The sequence below is a fragment of the Xiphophorus couchianus genome, chromosome 23 (genome assembly GCF_001444195.1).
Source record: "Xiphophorus couchianus chromosome 23, X_couchianus-1.0, whole genome shotgun sequence".
Lineage (NCBI taxonomy): Eukaryota > Metazoa > Chordata > Actinopteri > Cyprinodontiformes > Poeciliidae > Xiphophorus > Xiphophorus couchianus.
In genome coordinates, this window is record NC_040250.1 from 5,025,139 (window position 1) to 5,043,188 (window position 18,050).

Below are 18,050 nucleotides of genomic sequence, written 5' to 3' on the forward strand. Positions count from 1 at the left end.
CTGCATGATTTATTCAACATCTGTTGCAGCAGACAGTAAGAAATATTTAGTTTCATCCAGTGCAAGGAACAACACATGGAGCCTAATTCATCATGCATAAGAAAATGCTTTTATTTTTACTGTGTTTATATGATTTACTGGGTTGACTTGTTTGCAACACAAGATTAAAAGGTAATTTTCAAAGTAGAAATAAATAACTTCCAATCTGGGCTAAAATTGCCATTTTATGAACAATTTAGTGGATCTTAGAAATAACAAAAATCTCACAAATAATAAAAAGCTAATTTAAAATTCAACACCGATTACCTAACCATTGGCATGACAATCAATTAATTTTCTGAGCAGAAATAAACCAAATTTAAAGAGTAATCCACAATCCCTGCCTGGCATTTGAATTTTTGGGTATTCTCATATCAAAGACCCACTTAGAACAAAAAGCTTATACGGCAGAGATGCTAATTTTATCTGTTTGATGTCCGTGTAATTACTGTGAGACAATCACAAGTCAGGCCTCTCTTCAGTCATGATTTGAACGACACACTGCATTCTGTTTACAGCCCTTTTCACTTTTATTGATGTTAAAATCCCAGTTAAAAGAAAAAATAAAGCCATGCCGAGAATGAAAAACAGTATTTACTGACAGACACATTTACATGTGGTTTACACTAAATGTTGTACTGATCGTCATGCAATGGGATGGACCACAACTGTAAGGTTACGTCCTAGTCTCAGAAATATAGAGTGATTTTTACCAGAAAGCAGAAATACCAGTGGTTACAAAACCAAACACATAAACTGCAAAAGCACAACATCTTACTGAGAAATTTTGGTCTAGCTGAAATAAGAGAAAATGTACTTTTCCTCAACAAATATGAGCTTGTTTAAAGTCAATAACTCCTTAATATTGAAAAAGTACTTGTTCTATTGGAAAATTATGGGGAAAATGTCTACCAATAGAACTAATGCATTTTCATCAATATTAAGAAATTATTCACCTAAAACAACCTCTCATATCCTGCTGAAAATTTTTTTTCTAAGTTAGTTTTCTCTTATTTCAAGTATACTAAAATATTTGTAGACCAAAATTATGTGGTAAGATTTTGTGTTTTTGCAGTGTGCTTTTTAACAGTTTGAATGCAGAAACACAAGACTATAAAAAATTATATGAAATCACTTTATTCTCAGTGTGCGGTGATTCCACTTTTGCAGGAAAGTTACATATTGAAATATTTGTCTAAAATAGCATGCAGTGAGGCTAACAGGTGGAGCTTTGAAACACAGAGGACACGAAACGTTTATATCCACAACCTTGCCTACATCGCACACCAAAAGCATGCATACACTTTTGTCAACACATAAGGAGGATACAGAGAGGAAGAGGCTGGGAGAAAGGTGAGGAGATTTTTGCAGTACAAAATAATGCAGCAAATAAACATATTTCTATTTTTTTTTCCTTTACTCAGAATACCAGCCACCAGAGGACAGAAAACAGGACTGACAACAGACAGGGAGAAAAAACGGCACCAGAAATAGCATCTCCTCAGCACATACAGAACAGAGAAAAGACAGATGCAAGAAGAGAGAAACGTCAGACAGTTACATTCAAGTCACATCAAAGGATTATTCTTCTAGAAGCCATGTTATTCATATTCAGGCAGTTTTTAAAACCTACTAATGAGTGCACGAGTGACATAAATAGGTGACTTTCAACTTTTGTGGGCTTTTGACTCAACATTCACAAAATGGCAACATATTGAGTTCCTCCAGGGCTTGGGCAGTTTGTTTGGGCAGCAGGAGAGCAATCAATTTTCTATTTATAAGATAATGATAAAAATGTTTATGACTGTATTTGGTGGAATATTAGATGCAGACAGTGATTGGGTTTCATTAATTTGAAAAATACTTTTGAATACACATGATTTTTGCTAAGATGTTGTTGCTTGGCATCATTCACAAGGGCAGTAATTGTAGCTTTCTAAAATATTTTAAGACCAAACGTGATAAAATTAAATGTCACCGTGGCCTAAGTTGCTAGCAGTAAGAAAAAAAGCTCACTAGCGATCAGACTTTTCATTTTAAGGCAGTGATTGAAGTTTTTAACAAATCTGGGATTGAAGATATTCTAAAATAAAAGTTAGCATATTTTCTAAACTTTCAGAAGAAATGACAAAATATCTTTACTAGTTCAATTAGATGCTGATGTAGCATCTAGCTAAACTAGCTAACAAAGAACTTAAAGGCAATACTTGTAACTTTCTTTTTTAGATCAGGCAGTTTTTCACTATTAGCAAGGGCTTATCAAGGGCAGGATTAGTAGCTATTTAGCCGGGCAAAAGATTCAAAAATCATAGTTAATTGTCTATGTACTTACTTTCCATCAATCAAAATGTTACAAGTGACAGGACTGCTTGATTTAAGGAAGTAAGTAAAGTTTCTAAAATATTCCCGGGCTAAGGATTTTGTTAAATTAAAGTTACTATGTGTTAACTGGCTTGCCATCAATAAAGTAGGATGCCAGAAATGAAACTACTTTATTAAAGACATGAATTTATGTTAATAAAATACCAGTAGACCAACCATAAAAACTTGTTCACAACAAAACAAAAAGTTTTGTTGCGAACAATAAAGCTAGGTTGCTAGCTCAGCAGTTTAAGTTTTGTTGCTTGGGAACTTATTCAAGGCAGGAATTGTATCTTTTAAAACTTTTAAAAATCAAATGCTATAATAGAGCAACTTGCTTGCTTTAAATAAAGCTAGGTTTTGCTAGCTAAACTAGCTAAACCCAATTTAGATAAGCTTAGCTAAACCTAGGTTTAACCAACTAGCTAACCCTAGTTTCTAGCTAGCCGTGAAACTGGAGTTTATGCCATCAGAAGCTATCAGGTTTAAATGCAAACATATTAAATATGACTTCCTTTTTTAACTTTTATGTCACTGCTTATCAGTATTTTAGGTACCCCAACTACTATTTAGCTGAATGTATTCAAAACTAATAGTTGCTGTTGACAAGCTAAGTTGTTAGCAATGAAACTAATATGTCTTTATATTGACGTAATTCAACAACAGCTGTAGTTAACGGCTACTAATCAAACATCAAGCTATAATACCTGAGAATTTACTAAAACAAAAATGAAAGCTCTTTTACTAAATCTGCTATCAACATCACTATTCTTTGGTATAATTAAATAACTGCTCCCTAACATGGCAACAACGATCAAATGGTTGACTGCTAACGTAATGTCGCCACAGCTGCCGGCAGTTTACAAATGCAATGAAGTCACAAGACGTTAAAGGAATGTGCTCTATGGGTGGCATTATGCCAGTGTTGTGTGTTATATTGTATCTGAAATAATTATACAGTTTACAAAACACACACAAAAAAACTAAATCCCTTATAGAAGAAACAGGAATACACAAGTTCTGCAACATCGAGGCAAAATGTGTGGTTTTTAAAACCTCAGCTACAACTACACCTACTGTGCCCAAGTGGATCACAAAACATTCAGTAAAAAAATCTACCACAACATCTAAGTTACTGTTTTCAAAAGCACATTGATGATTACAGAGATTTGATTTTGGACTTTCTGTACATGGCAGCTAATATTACCCTTTAATTGGCATTGGCACACATCTCATCTGTTTAACTGTAGATTGGAGTCAATCTTCAATTTTTGACTTATAAAAGCACAAATAGTTTAAGGTTTACATTGTGATGTAGTAGTCTAAAAGGCAAAGAAGGAGTTGACAGAGGCCTACTGCAATTATCTGCAATTAAGTAGGTGGATTACCAGCATAAATCTGGTGGAATGTCAGAAATATCTGGAATGTTCGACAAGACACTCTGGAATGAAGTAAAATTAAAAACAAAGGCATAGAAAAGAATTTGTACAAGTATTTGAATTTGTGCAGCTATTTCCTAGCACAACAGACCAGAATCTGTCGGAATGTTAAATATTTTGCCTTGTTGGGCCATGAAGCTTCGTGAATCATTTCTCATTGTGTTAGCCTTCCTCATTACAGTGAACGGTTTGTGAATTCCAGTTGATGAACGCTCATGTGATTAAAACATTTTTACGACATGAAGCAAATTGTCCCACCTTCCCTCTTTAAATAAATGTGTCTGACCTACAAAACTTTCACTGTTACAGTACGTTGTCACGTGTGTGCCGTTAACATTGACTAACACATTTAGGGGTAACTTTGAAACACAAAACAATGAAGATTGTCTGTTATTGCTGATTTGGGACTTCACTCCCGTTTGTTAAACCAACAGACACAGGACAACTTCATTTTGAACAATATATTGCACTATTGTCACTGTCTGTTCACATATAGTGTGTACACAACATAGTTGTGTTTGTGAAGTTTCTATTCTTTTTTTTTTTACATTAAAATAAAATAAGAAAACACAAAGATATTACACGTAGCTTCAAATTAACCAGCCAGGTAAAATTTTTACACGTCTTGATTCAAAAGAAGACTAAATAACACTGGCAACAACAGAGTTTTCTAAGCCACAATCAAATATAATATAACCAGTGAACTTTTTGAATTTATATAATTTTACCCTCCTGTTTTAAAACAAGTTTTACATACAGAGAAAATATTTCTCCATGGAAGAACCTTTTGAACAATCAGTTATCTCCTAGTGTACAGTGAAGTTGAATGAAATGTTTTAATTAAATAATTTATTGCCTGAAATACCAACATCTTCTCTTTCATGACTACAAATTAAATCAGTATATGCACATCGCCTCATAGGTATTAAATGCATGCATACAAAATAAACAAATTTGTCTCAATAGAAATAAATTCCTTCACTTCACTAACTTACTTGACTTTGTTTTTACACATTTAAAATGTCATGTTCATATTTTACATTCACATAATAATCAATTTAAGGGTGAATGGCCACAACGAAGAACCAATAAAAAAAATGCATGTATCTCTGTACACTATGTATCAAAAACTAGCAGGAACATAAAAGGAAAATGAAAATTTTAATTAAATTTGATATGATTTGGATAATTCCCTACAAGTTAAAAATATGGCTTATACTCTTAGTAATCTTGTCATATATCATATTTCACTCATATATAGTACTCTTTTATATTATTTACAAACAAAAAAGTGGCTGTCGGCAATGTTTGAACTTATTCTGAGAAATGGATTGAAAAGATGTTAAATAAAGTGATATATGTAGGTGTTTTTGTAATTTTTAAACAGGATAACTGATTCTCTTGTCATAATATTAAAAGTATGAATCACTGTCTGAGATTGGATAGTTCAGCTCAAAGACAAAATCATGGCACACTGCGTAATTCCAGTACACTTAGTATTTGGTTTGATGGGATTGGACAAGTGTGAAGAATAGTGTGACGGCAGGTTGAAGTGGGACAGGCTGGTACAGCATTAATTAGAAGGATTTTGTAAGAAGTTAACCATATTTCCAAGCAAAATCCTGTTACTTTTTATTGAACATATCCATCAGAGGGGCTGGGATGAATTTCATGACAGTATCCACGATGCTCTCCTCTTCCTCCTCATCGCCGCAGCCGGTGGGGACGGCCTTTTTAGGGCGGGTAAGGCTGCCCTCTGAGGCCTGCTCCATGGCAGCGGCAGCCTCGGCTTCCTTCTCCTCCTTCTTCTTGATGCCATACTGCAGAAACAAGAAAGGAAAAATGACGCAGCAGGCCAGATTTTAATAACATTTTGCCATTTGTCTTTAAAGAACTGGCTTTTGTTCATGTCTTTTGGTTTTTTGAAACCCATGTACTATAATTGAAAATGTATAGTTAACCACTTTGCATTGCTACATATTTTAAAGAATACTCATAAAAGAGGTTGAATGTCACATATCGACTTATCTATGTTTTTTATTGTCTGAAAATTTTATTTTTACACCTTGTTTCCATTGTGATTTTTATTTGCTAGACGACTTATGAAAATATCAGGGATTATAACCATTACTCAAACAAACAAAAACAACTATCAGCTATATCCAGTTGGCGCCTATGTGGTATTGAATAATTGAAGTAGTTTTTGTCATTCCATTTACTCTTTGTTAGGGTCACTTAATGCTCTAAACATTGTTTCCGACTGGTATACTTGTTTTCTGATGGCTACTTCCAGCAGACTATTTCTTAACTGTAACTCTTTATTTTTCTTTTAAATATGCCTTATTAATGATAAAATCTTAGATATAATATAAATAACCAAATCATGAGCTGTGGATATAGGATTGAGGAAAATAAATCTGTACTTAGCAGTCAGTAGCAGCTACATTTAAAGTTAACACATGGAGGCTATGGACCCTTTGCATGTTATTGTTTACATCCGGAAATTTTGCGCATGCGCATAAAGCTGGAGGGCTATTTTCTTCCATGCCGTCCATAGCCGCGATGCCCCGGGAGAACAATAACTTTAACTAAATGAAACCTGGGGATGTACGTTTTATTGATTCAGAGCAACAGAGGTAAAAATAGCGCAGAAAAACAGTTAAAGACCAACTATTTTTTCTTGCTCTCTGTGTCGGCTGCGCTACGCAGACTCGTTGCCGTAGCAACTGACAACAACGCTACTTTATGTTTCACGATTCAGCACCAAAAAAACATTCAAACATTTCCCACACAATGTGGGAAATGTTTGAATGTTTCCCACATTGGGAAACATTACAGTATTAGTATTTGGTAATACTGATACTATTATCAGTATCAGTATTATCCGTTACAACATAAAAGTGTAATGGACTGAATGTCCATTACACTTTTATGTTTTTAGGCCTGTTATCTATTTTGCGATTATTAATAAGTGCTCGTTTTGGTAGATGAGCTACCGCTGCTAGTAGCGAAGCTAACACTGCGGTGGTTGATTAGCTCATTTAAACCGATGCTCTACTGACCATCTGTCAGCGTTGGTGTTTTTTAAAAAATTTTTTAACTGAACCGAAACAAACCAAATTCCTCCTCTACATGTTACGGTTGTTAAAGTCAAGCAAGCATAACATACCCTCTCCCTCACTTTTTTTTCTGTTTCTAAAAGCTTTTTCCTGACCTTGTTATAGTTGTTGTAGTGTAGCAAAGCACTGCGTCCCTTTTTCTTTTATATATATCACACGTACATTTAAGACTTATGTTAAGTTGACAACTTGACAGCAAAAACCAACGGTAGTCATTCCTTCTGTCCAAGTGCTTTGACCAAAAAAGTTTTGAGATTCAACATATAACTTGGGAAGTGTTTCTACCAGCGAAAGGCCACTGAAGCAATTGTTTATTGATATATTTGCTGGAGATCTTCTCTTTACTTCTCCCTCATGCTGCTTTAACTCAACCTCCTCCAATCTGTCTTGTTCGTCTCTCTCTTGCTCTCAGGCTTATTCCAAAGCAACAAATGGCTTGCATCAGTTAAAAGTGAAGACCGTCAAGCTTAGTCAGCGCCTCTCCACAGAATAAAGTCAAACACTTCCCGAAGACTTGCTGTCAAACCACACTTTATCTCTCATCTTGTTTCCCCATTCCCTGTTTACGCTGTGGAGTTCAGAGGAGATTCTCCAACTCTTCAAGAGTTTTCCTGTCAAACATTTAACGCATTATTAGCAGTGTCAAGAGTAATATTTTACCAGAAGCGTGAAACACCTGTAGAGGATAATTAAATATTAATCATAAATCTTTGCAGTTTGAAATATCAGTAAACAAAAGCAATCATTTTAGTGTTTTTTAAAGCCTTTAAGGTTCTAACTTCACTTTAATGCATAGATAAGAACATTTGAACTAATAATCTTGCTATGAAGCAGTTTCCTTTAAGGGAAATTTGGATTGAAAAGAAATTTGAAAATTATTATGATGGAGTGATGTGGCATTGAATAAGCTGATGTTTTGTTGTGTGTTTTTTGTTCATTTTTTGTGTATTTGAAATGTGTCAGGTGCTAATCAGCTAATTTTGTTTTTACATGATTAGGAGACATAAGTTTATTATTTTTTCTGCTCCTTTTCATTCACTACTTATTTTAGTTGTGACGTCAACTATTCGTATTGAGAGGATTGAATAAAAAAAACAATTAAATGATTTAGATTATAAATTAGACAATATTTGCTTTTCATTCTTTGCAAAAATAAAAAAGGCTCAATCTTACTAGATAAGTAAGATAGACTTAGCTCTACTAGCCCACCAGCTGTCACTGATTGTATCTCATCTACTGTTAAAATATACAGACTTTATTAAAATTGAATAATTTTATCAAATTTTAACATCTGATCAAGAAACTACAGCCTGAAGGAATTGTATTTCACTAAACATTTGTTTATTTACTTTTTTTCAATATGTACAAAAAAGAAAAACATCATGAAGCATAATGTCAAAACTTTTGCTTTACATATTGAAGGTAGTGGATGGAAGTGTAAACTTAAATCAATATTCCCACTCTTTATCCACCTACATAACCTTATGTGTATTACATATATAATTCATACTTAAATTTGCAAATGGCAAAACTCTGCTTATTTGACAAACAATTTTTGAATGTTTTTCAGTAATTTGTGGATTTGTAAAGAGTCAATTAATTTGAATACTTTCAATTTTACATAAAGTGTGTTTTCTAAATATTCTTCTTTATGGATTACTCTTGTTATTTTCTAATAATATTAATTCTTATATTGCAGATTTGTAATTATTGCTCCAGATCTCTGCACTTACAATTAGTGAGCAATAGAGCACATGAAATGCTTTTTACAGGATTAAATTGTAGCTGCTGGAGCTACCATCTCTGGCAGGCTCAGCTTTTTGAGATAATTTTGGTAATTTATTATTTTTGACTGGACATCAGCCCCACACAGTGTAACTGCGAGGAGGCTGCCAAATCTAATGCAGACAGGTAAAATCAACTATGGTTTCTTTTTCCCTTGCAAGTTCTTGCTGTCAGTTTCAGCAGGAGATGGGATGGAAAACATGTTTTTATTCTGCCTAGAAAGAAAATCAGCCATGTTTGCGTTTGCAGACCCTTGGATGCAAAAATCTGGGGCAGTAAATTATGACCAGGGATGGAGCCAAAAAATACCTATAGCTAATTTAAATGAATAAATAAAGGAGTTGAATGACAAATTTATTGCACTGAAACAAAATAATTGAGGAAAATATCTTCTGTTTTATTATTTCTTTTATTTTTTGGTAAAGAATTGTAATTTTACGCTCTTTATTTCACATTTTGACCAAAAACATACGGAAAATGTCCAGATGTATTTCCTGACCTTGTCCCTGATGCCCTGTCGGATGTTTTCTCTCTCTGCCTCCATTCTTGCATATTTCGCCTTCCTCTCCTCTTCTTGTTGCCTCAGTGCTTCTTGCCTCTCCTCCTCTTTCTTCTGAGCATCAGGGTCCTTCTCCTCCTCCCCACCAAGCATTTTGCCCATGTCTTTAGTGGCCCCTGTTGACAGAAGTAGCAGAAAAGAGACGGTCACTTCAATGAAAGAAATAAACAATTCTTATTTTCGTTGCTGCACAACTCATAGGTACATCTAATAGTGGGATAATTTAATAGAAATTGTTTTGTATTTCAAATTTCAAGCCAGTAAAACAGCAGCACTATCTCCCTTTGACAGAAAGCTGCAGCAATAGATGGAACAAGTGCCACAATCACGACCCAGAGATAAGAGACGCTGTAATTTCACAACAATTCTCTTGATTGCTTTGTTGTCCTTTGTCATCTCTAACAGAAATTTATATTCTCATGCAAAGTGTACACTTTGACCTTGGATCAAGGCCTGAACAAAAGGCTGTTGAAATACAATAACAAGGGCCCATTGCAACTCAACTTGTTGCTAATTTATGAATATAATACACATGTGCTAACATCAAGTTTGTTGTTGTAATATGATAAAATATGCTTTTGCAAGGAAGTGTTTCAGCTGTCTTGAAATCGGTAGGATATTTTTTAATGAAGTACTATCTTATCGCATCAATCCAAAACTTGAAATTAAATGTAGTTTATTGTTGATGATGCAATCATTTCTCAGATTAAAGAGAAACCAGAGAGCTGAGCAAATGAAGTCATTACTCAGTGAGTTTAGGCTTATGAAAACATCCACAGGCAGTTTTAAAGCTGTCACGAACTGATCTATCCTCACTGAGAAAACATCTTCTGTTTGCTACAGGCACCAGCTGACATGGCTGATCTGTGTGTTTTTTTAGGGATTATTTTCATGCTTGATCGTTGAAAATAAGATTTTATGTTTTTTATGTAAAGATGAGGTGTGAAGATGGGACAACATGATTGTTTGCGATAAGAGGAAGTCAGAATTTTTATTAAACATTGAAATATTTGGCTTGTGTGCACTGCCAGAGGTATCACAGTAAGATTATTATTTATTTATTTACACTGAAATAAATAATTTCTGTAAAGGGTCCATATTTTATATGAGTGTGAGAAGCCATATCTCTCATATAGATGTCAAGAAACAATGTGTACATCTTAAACATTTTTCACTTTTTAATCAATCAAATGTAATTGAAGAGCACAAAATAAGTCATATATATATATGTATTTCATCGATCATATAAACACACACCTCTATATGTATATATTCCACTAAATATTGATTTCTGAACTCTTCCTGGGTTATTACATTAGTGTTATTTCTAAATGAATATGAACTTGTTTTCTTTGCTTTATTTGAGGTCTGAAAGCTCTGCATCTTTTTTGTTACTTTGACCACTTTTCATTTTCTGCAAATAAATACAAACATTTTCCTTGCAATTTCAGAGACATGTTGTCAGCAGTTCATAGAATAAAATAATAATTTTAATTTTACTCAAAAATACACCTATGAAAAGTAAAATCAGAGAAACAGATCATTTAAGGTGGTCTCTTAAATTTTTCCAGAGCTGTATATATATCAAATGGAGTTTACAGGATATGTTATTACATTTTCTGAGTTTGTTATTTTTGGTTCTGTGGTCTCACTGGGTCGACTGGCAAAGTTTTAAACTGGAAGTATCCAGTCCGACAGCTACACAGACTTATTTGAAGAGTCAGTCTGCATGCTGAGCTTGCTGCCTTCTCTTGGGACTCTGTGCACTTTTACTCTTGAGATATTGGCTCTTCTTTCCGGCTCAATGGCTGGAAACAAGGCAGTGCTTTAAGAGTGGTCAGACGAATCCTGAACCCTTGTCTCTGCACTCAGTTCCAACCCACAGAAAAAGAAGAGATTATAATGAGAACTGGGCCTTCTTGAGTACGCTGGGCAAATTTGAAATCCATCCCACTCCCATAATAACCTCAGTCCAGCACTCTTCTTGTCTTTATTAGGGCCTTTGTCTTCACCTCGGTCTCTGCATGTCTCTGGTGTAGAGACTTGCAAAGTCTCTGGAGGAAGAACTCAAAGGCAGAGCCATCTGGCTTTGCATGGAAATTGATGAGACAATTCTAACCTTGAGGTTCCCTGCTGACGTCTTGAGCTTGCCATATTGTACCAGGACAAGCTCCAGTCATTCATGAGGGGACTGCTAATTAATTTTTATATAAAAAATATATTCTTTCATGAGTCTGAACCAGCATATCTTAGCCTGATAATAACGTGTATAGTGGATTAATCTGTTCAGAGATTATGTATATTTTTATTATACTGTCACAACATAATGATAGCTTTAATAAATGAGTAAAAAACTATTTTTTTTCATAAATGTTACATTCTGCAGTTTTAATAGTAGGATAATTCAATCACTTTTCAGCATTATATTAATTTACTTTGACTCGATCTAAGAGTTAGCAGACATTCCTAATAAATATTGATCACAAAAATCTTCAAAAATGTTGTGAGGATGATTTTCAGACTTCCTGTTTCTTAATTCATGAGAGAAAAATCACATATATGTAAAATGAATCAATACATAGTTTATATAAAACCTTTAATAGCTGCTCTGAAATAAATAAAAGTAAGTTTAACATGAACAGCAGCAGATTTTGCCATTAAAAAAGCACTTCCTATATTTTTAGCTAAAATAATGAACATGATAAGGGAAAAACAATGGATGATTAAGAAAAGCATTACTTGAGCCACAGAAAGGATTCATTTCTGTCAGAAACTACAATTTGATTATTTAGTTTCTATAAATGTGTGGTAAAGTTGCTCTTGTTGTTTTGTTTAACTCTCAGTAGATTCTGTCTCCGTTTTCTGCCGCTGTCTCAATCTCATTATTCTGGTTAATCACACACTTTGCATGCAGACACCAAGTTACATTATTAACGTGTTTCTGAGCAATCACAAAAACAGCAGTGACTCTCTCAGCTTGGAGATAACACCCACAGAAGTTTATTCTTAAACATTCTGCTGCTCTGTGATTTGCTGGAAGACAAAGGAGAAGTTAAACTTTTTCTGTCTTTGTTCCTTGCAGCTTGAGGAGATTTACCAAATCTTGCATGAGTAGCAAGCTTCAAGCAAGCAAAAGACTGAGGGATAATATTTTGCATGACCTCAGGTATGACAGAAAGTTTTCAAATGAAAACTAGTCTTCTCTGCTCCAACACTTTAAAATAAGGCATGACACACAAAATTACATTGTTCGAGCTCATATCTTTTCTGTCCTTCCATTATGCATGATGCTGAATTTACATTACACACAGGAATTTAAAATTGGATTACACTGCAGATATTGTGCAGTATTTTCTCTCCCTAATATAGAACATGAAGGCGAAATAAGATCATCGCCGATTTAAAGACAAACCATGAGGTTAAAAAAGTTTTAGCTTAAGTTGGAGCATTCATAAATATATATTTTAGATGTAAAACCTCTAAGTTGTTTCTGCTTATGAATTTACTTGTTGGTTATTGTTCCTTTTATTTCCCATATGTTGATGTTTATTTTAACTTTCTCTCAAACCTTCACATGTGCAATCTTGATGCTCAAGGCTAATTAGCTCGTCTGATTGTGACAAACTTGCTGTGTGGAAATCTGTGACAGGCGTCATTCCCAAAAGCCTTGGAGTCATCAGAAGCTGCCTGTGGTGGAGTCTGTATGTTGGGAGAGCTCCAGAGTAAGAGATGAGAGCGTCGGCTTCAGCAAGAACAAAAAAACCCCCCAAAGAAACAGGATTTAAGGGGCTTAATTAGAGGAGATAATGAGCAACTCTGTGTTTTACTTGTGCATTGGCGTATTTCCTTTAAATGGTAGTAGATGGCTTTGTAATGGTCTGATATAAATGGGCACTATTAATCTGAAATGCAAGCTAACATGCATGTGGAAGTTGGAAATTATTCCTCAAAATTGATTAAAACAAACTAAAATATGTTCCTGATAAAAACTACAAAACCTTATCCTCTTAATCAGAAATTCAAATAACAGAAAAGAGAATTACTGTCATGTAATGGTAAAGAGAAAGGCCCAAGGAAACAATTGTACTTAAAAAAATGCTGATGGGAATAACAGGATGGCATCTAAAATGACCCATATTTAAGATGGAGAGGTGATTTTTGAACAAGGAGCCAGTGGTTGATTAGAAACAGAGCACAACTGTAATTGAAGCTGGACTGATGAAATTGGAGAAATGGCTGATAAAAATCACACCAAACAAGAGAACAGAATATAAATGCACATAAAATACCAAAATGAAGCAAAACACAAAACCAAACTCGCAAAAAGCATGGTAGTCTTCAAATAATCAGATGAAAATGGGACACAGAAAGAAAATCTAAACATGAAAAAAGCACCAACAAGTGACGTTTTGTTCTTCTTGTGGTCACAATAATTTACGACTATATTTTAAAATCTAAAATAAAGTTTTCTTATTTTATATTTTATATTACAAAGGTGATTTATTATATTACATATATTCATTTGAATATGGATGAATTGACTTTTGTTCGTACTCAAGAAGATCAGACATACAATTGCTGATGGAACAGATGATTACAATCTCTCTTTGTTATTTAGTATGACTTGTATGCAAAGATAAATTTCATGCAAGTGCAACTTAATAAATCAGACCGTCATCATAGAGTTAATTAATTTCAGTATTGTAGCTCAAGATGCAATATATAGATCTCAATAGTTTATTTTCATAAAATATTCTAGGTGAAGCCTTATGCCACACTTTTCTTCCACTGAACCTTCCATGTAATTTGATACAGTACTTCGAAAACACTGCAGTCATAATCATGAGGTCGTCTTGGAGCAAAACGCCAGCAGCCAGTGCAGAAAGAGGAGAGGAGACGCGTTCCACTTCCTGTCCACATTGCAAATAAATCACACATGCAAACCTGAGATATGACAACGATTAATTCTCGTTTCACCACTGGGGGCATGTGTCTGCGTAAGACATCAACCAAGCTGTACTGCTGTAACCAATAGGAAAATCTGGCTGCAGTAACCACTATTCCACCCACAGAGGGCAGCACTAAGATGACCTTCGGCAAAAATATAGAACGTTAAACAAATTGTACACAAAACTGTCAAAATGTACCAAGAAACATGGAGACACCCCCTTACTACTTTAGACAGTTTATTTGCATTAAAAAAATTATTTGGGGTTTATTTATTGTTTCAGAAACAATAATTGCTCAATGGATTGGCAGCTGGAGCACTGAAGAAAAACTTCTAACTCTTAATCAATTTAGATCACAAACTGAAGTGTTTAAAACCCGTTTGTATGTTGCTAAGCTTAATGGTTTCTAGAGATCTGAGTTCATTCCAAGTCAGTTTCTAAATAAACACCAAAAATGGCAGCAGTATTGTTGTGTTTTTTGAAAAATATAAGTCTTTCAACTGGCTTGGATCATTGTATCAAACCTGTTTCAATGTCAGAGCAGCAAACACACTGAGCTAGCAATAACTCACTTCAGCTTTGAAGCAGCTTTCTAGGTCAGCGGAGGCCTCGGGACTAATTTTAAAGTTGGAAGAGGCTTAGCTGGAAGAAGCGTGGAAACTAAAAGAAAAACTCTCAGAAGCTATGGATGGTTGGATCAAGAAGTGGATTATAGTGTGAGCATTTAAATAAAGGCTGGGTTTTAATTTAGAGAGCATGGAAAAACATGAGAAGATAGCATTAAATGTGTGTGAATAAGCCAAACGAGTACAAAGCGTGCAGCTGCTGAATCCCTGCTTGCTTCTGTGCATGGATGGCTTTGCTACCATCTTGTTCCTTTGCTATTAATGCATGATTGAGTGAATTTCCTCCAGGTGTGTCTAGGCTGCTGCTGCATGTGGATATCTGTGTGTTTCCATTTATATGGCACATATACGTAGCTGCAAACTTTAAGGCTGAAACCACACAGGCATCAGGCACAGAATTCATCAAAAACACAAAAAATTACCAAATATTTTTGATCAAGTTTATATTGCAAATATTTTAGTATCCTTCAAATAGGACTAGTAAGAAATATGAGCTTATTTTAAGTGAGTAATTCCACAATATTGATGATGAAGTACTAGTTCTATTGGGAGTTTATTTCACTTACAAGGTGTGAAAAATGTTTTGCTTCAAGCGAAATAATCTGTCAATGAAACAAATATTTCCTCTTCTATATTAAGGAATTACTGACTTGAAAAAGCTACAATGCTAAATTTAACATTATAAATCTAATGCATAAATGTTTTTGTGATTTTATATTGTTACATAAATAAATACAGCATCCCAGATTTACAATGGAATATTGCTGATCAAAATGTATTCTAAAAATATATTTAAATTCTTCCATCAATCATGTAAAACGTACAGCATGACATCATAAAGTTTGTCACTTGCATGTTTTGTATTTTCAAAAACTACAGTTTTTCCAGTATATGAATGATAACTGAATTGTTTTGTTATATATGTTTTATTTTACCATCATTTGTAGTTTTAACAAATAAATTTGATTATACTCACATATTATTATACGAAATAGCTGTGAATTAAAACATTTTATGTTTTCAAGTTTGCATAATTTTTTTTGCTGTGATTTTACATAGTTTTTATGTAAATTAAACTGCCATATTCACATTGCATATCTTGCTGAAAAGTTATTTGTAAGTTAGTTTTGTCTTAATGCAAGTGTACTAGAATATTTGTGCTAGAAACTAAATGAAACATATTTTGTGTTTTTGCAGTGAGGATGAGCAGACTGAAAGAGTGAAAAGAGATGAAAAAAATACAAATAAAAAACCAAAAATGCCTCTGAAAATTGAATTGTGAAAATAATCAGAATCAAAACCCAGTAAATTAACAAAAAATTGAACAATTCTGCCTGAGAAAGCGAGGAAGGAAGCAAATCAAGAGACCAAACAACAAAAAAGAAGGAAGAGAAGATGAAAAGGCAGCCATTAGAGTAAGAGAGGTAACAGAAGACAGAGCAGAAAAAATAAAACAAGTGATAGTAAGAGAGAGGAAACAACGGGATCAGCTCAAGGACTCTGTGTTCCTGCTCTCCCATCTGTCACCAGTCCTCAGCAGGAACACGGCTGCAGAGCGGTGGGCCCCGGCTTCAGGCCCCCAGGCCCACAGCAGCCATCATCAGTGACCTCCTGCTCCAGGCCTGGCAGAAAGGTGGACTGAACCCCGACGGGGAGACCGCCAAGGGAACCAGTCAGGCGGCGCTGCTCCACTTAGCAGGAGCTAAGCTTGTATGTGAAGCTTGTTTTACTGCTTCTCACAAATTAAACGTCGCATCTTTTTCTGTCATAAATATTCTCTAAAACTTACAGAAGGGAGCGACATCCACAAGTTCCAGAATTTGCACATAACTTTATATTTTGTCTGTTTGGTGATATTTTAAAATACTGAATTAGATGTTATGATCAGTACCATTTTTACCAAATACTTTTTTATTCTTACTTGAGTAAAAATATGTGGCAGTAGAGCTACTCTTTCTTGAGTGCAGCTTTTGACTACTCTACCCATTTCTGCTAACAACACAATAAAAAATCTAGTTTCTGCAAATAATGAATGGTGCTGCTCTTACCCACCTTATCAACACAATGCTTATCTATAAATATTTTCTGCTTTTCACCGGTGGAAAAGAAAAATCGGTGTCAGTCCGCAAGAGTTCCTGTTTTTCCCCCTGAACTTCATCGTCTCGTGCGTTTTAAAAAATGTGTATATTGTGCTGAGGTTTGCTCAAATGTAGGAGTTGATAAAGTGAAAACCAGTACACAAAAACCTTGACAATGTATTAAAGTTAGAGAAATCTTGCACACAATGTGATATCTTGAAAGCGTGTTTTTAACTCCTACACGAGATTTCCTCAGTGGCACACCTTAAAAAGATCTTTTGTTGAAGCTGCACTGACTCACTCTTCACACTGAGCTGTTCACGCTCACCCTGGCTATTTACTGGTTGGGCTTTCTGGAACTCAGCTATCCTTAGAGAGCTCAAGAGACAGCGTTTGATCATGAAAGGATTATTTTTTATTGATGTTTACTGAGGTAAATCTCCTGTGAGCAGTTATGTAAGACACTTTACTTTTTCATCTATGTGTTAACCTATAGAGAAGAACTTAAATTAAAACAACCAGCTTATTTTTTAATTTGCATTCATATAAACTGTACAATTCAAACAGCAATTAATTTTGCTCCACTTTTGCACATTTTGCATTGTCTATTTGATTTCATTTTGCACTAATAACTCTACATACAGATTCAAAACATGCATGAAGTCCAGCAGATAATATATGCATGCTTTTGCCACTTCAGCCACAAACACAGCAGGGACAGAAATGTTCAAACAGATGGAGAAAAATAATTACTCATAGGAAGCTTAGAGAAAAAAGAATATTGTTCAAAATGTTGTTTCTGAATCAATAAGTGATGTGGATGTTTTTAATTCACAGGTGCTAATCTAATGGTAAAAGTCATTAAAAGGTTTAGCCTTTTGGCTGATTTATTTAAAAAAAAATATACATAAATATTGTAATATTTTTCCCTGAATGCATGCATGATTTCTCTGAGAAACGTTATTTATGCTGAAGAGTCATAAGAGGTAGATAAATGCAGAAACTCTGATAAACACATGCAAGTGAGGTTTTTGCAAACATATTTCCATCCCTTTGCGTGGCTAACATTTGTGCTAAATACATGGCCATGTATTT

The 18,050-nt window shown here is 34.5% G+C and overlaps 1 protein-coding gene across 2 annotated transcripts in view; it reads right to left on the reverse strand.

Annotated features, from left to right (window-relative positions):
• Positions 1 to 545: 545 nt before the first annotated feature.
• cplx1 (complexin 1) overlaps positions 546 to 18,050 on the reverse strand; it is a 66,387-nt gene continuing 48,882 nt past the window's right edge. For both annotated transcript variants that reach the window (XM_028008815.1, XM_028008816.1), the window contains exons 3-4: positions 9,243 to 9,418; positions 546 to 5,659 (exon numbers count right to left, since the gene is read on the reverse strand). In XM_028008815.1, the coding sequence (XP_027864616.1) occupies positions 5,465 to 5,659; positions 9,243 to 9,418 (371 nt within the window). In that variant the 3' untranslated portion in view covers positions 546 to 5,464. The remainder of the gene's footprint in view (positions 5,660 to 9,242; positions 9,419 to 18,050) is intronic.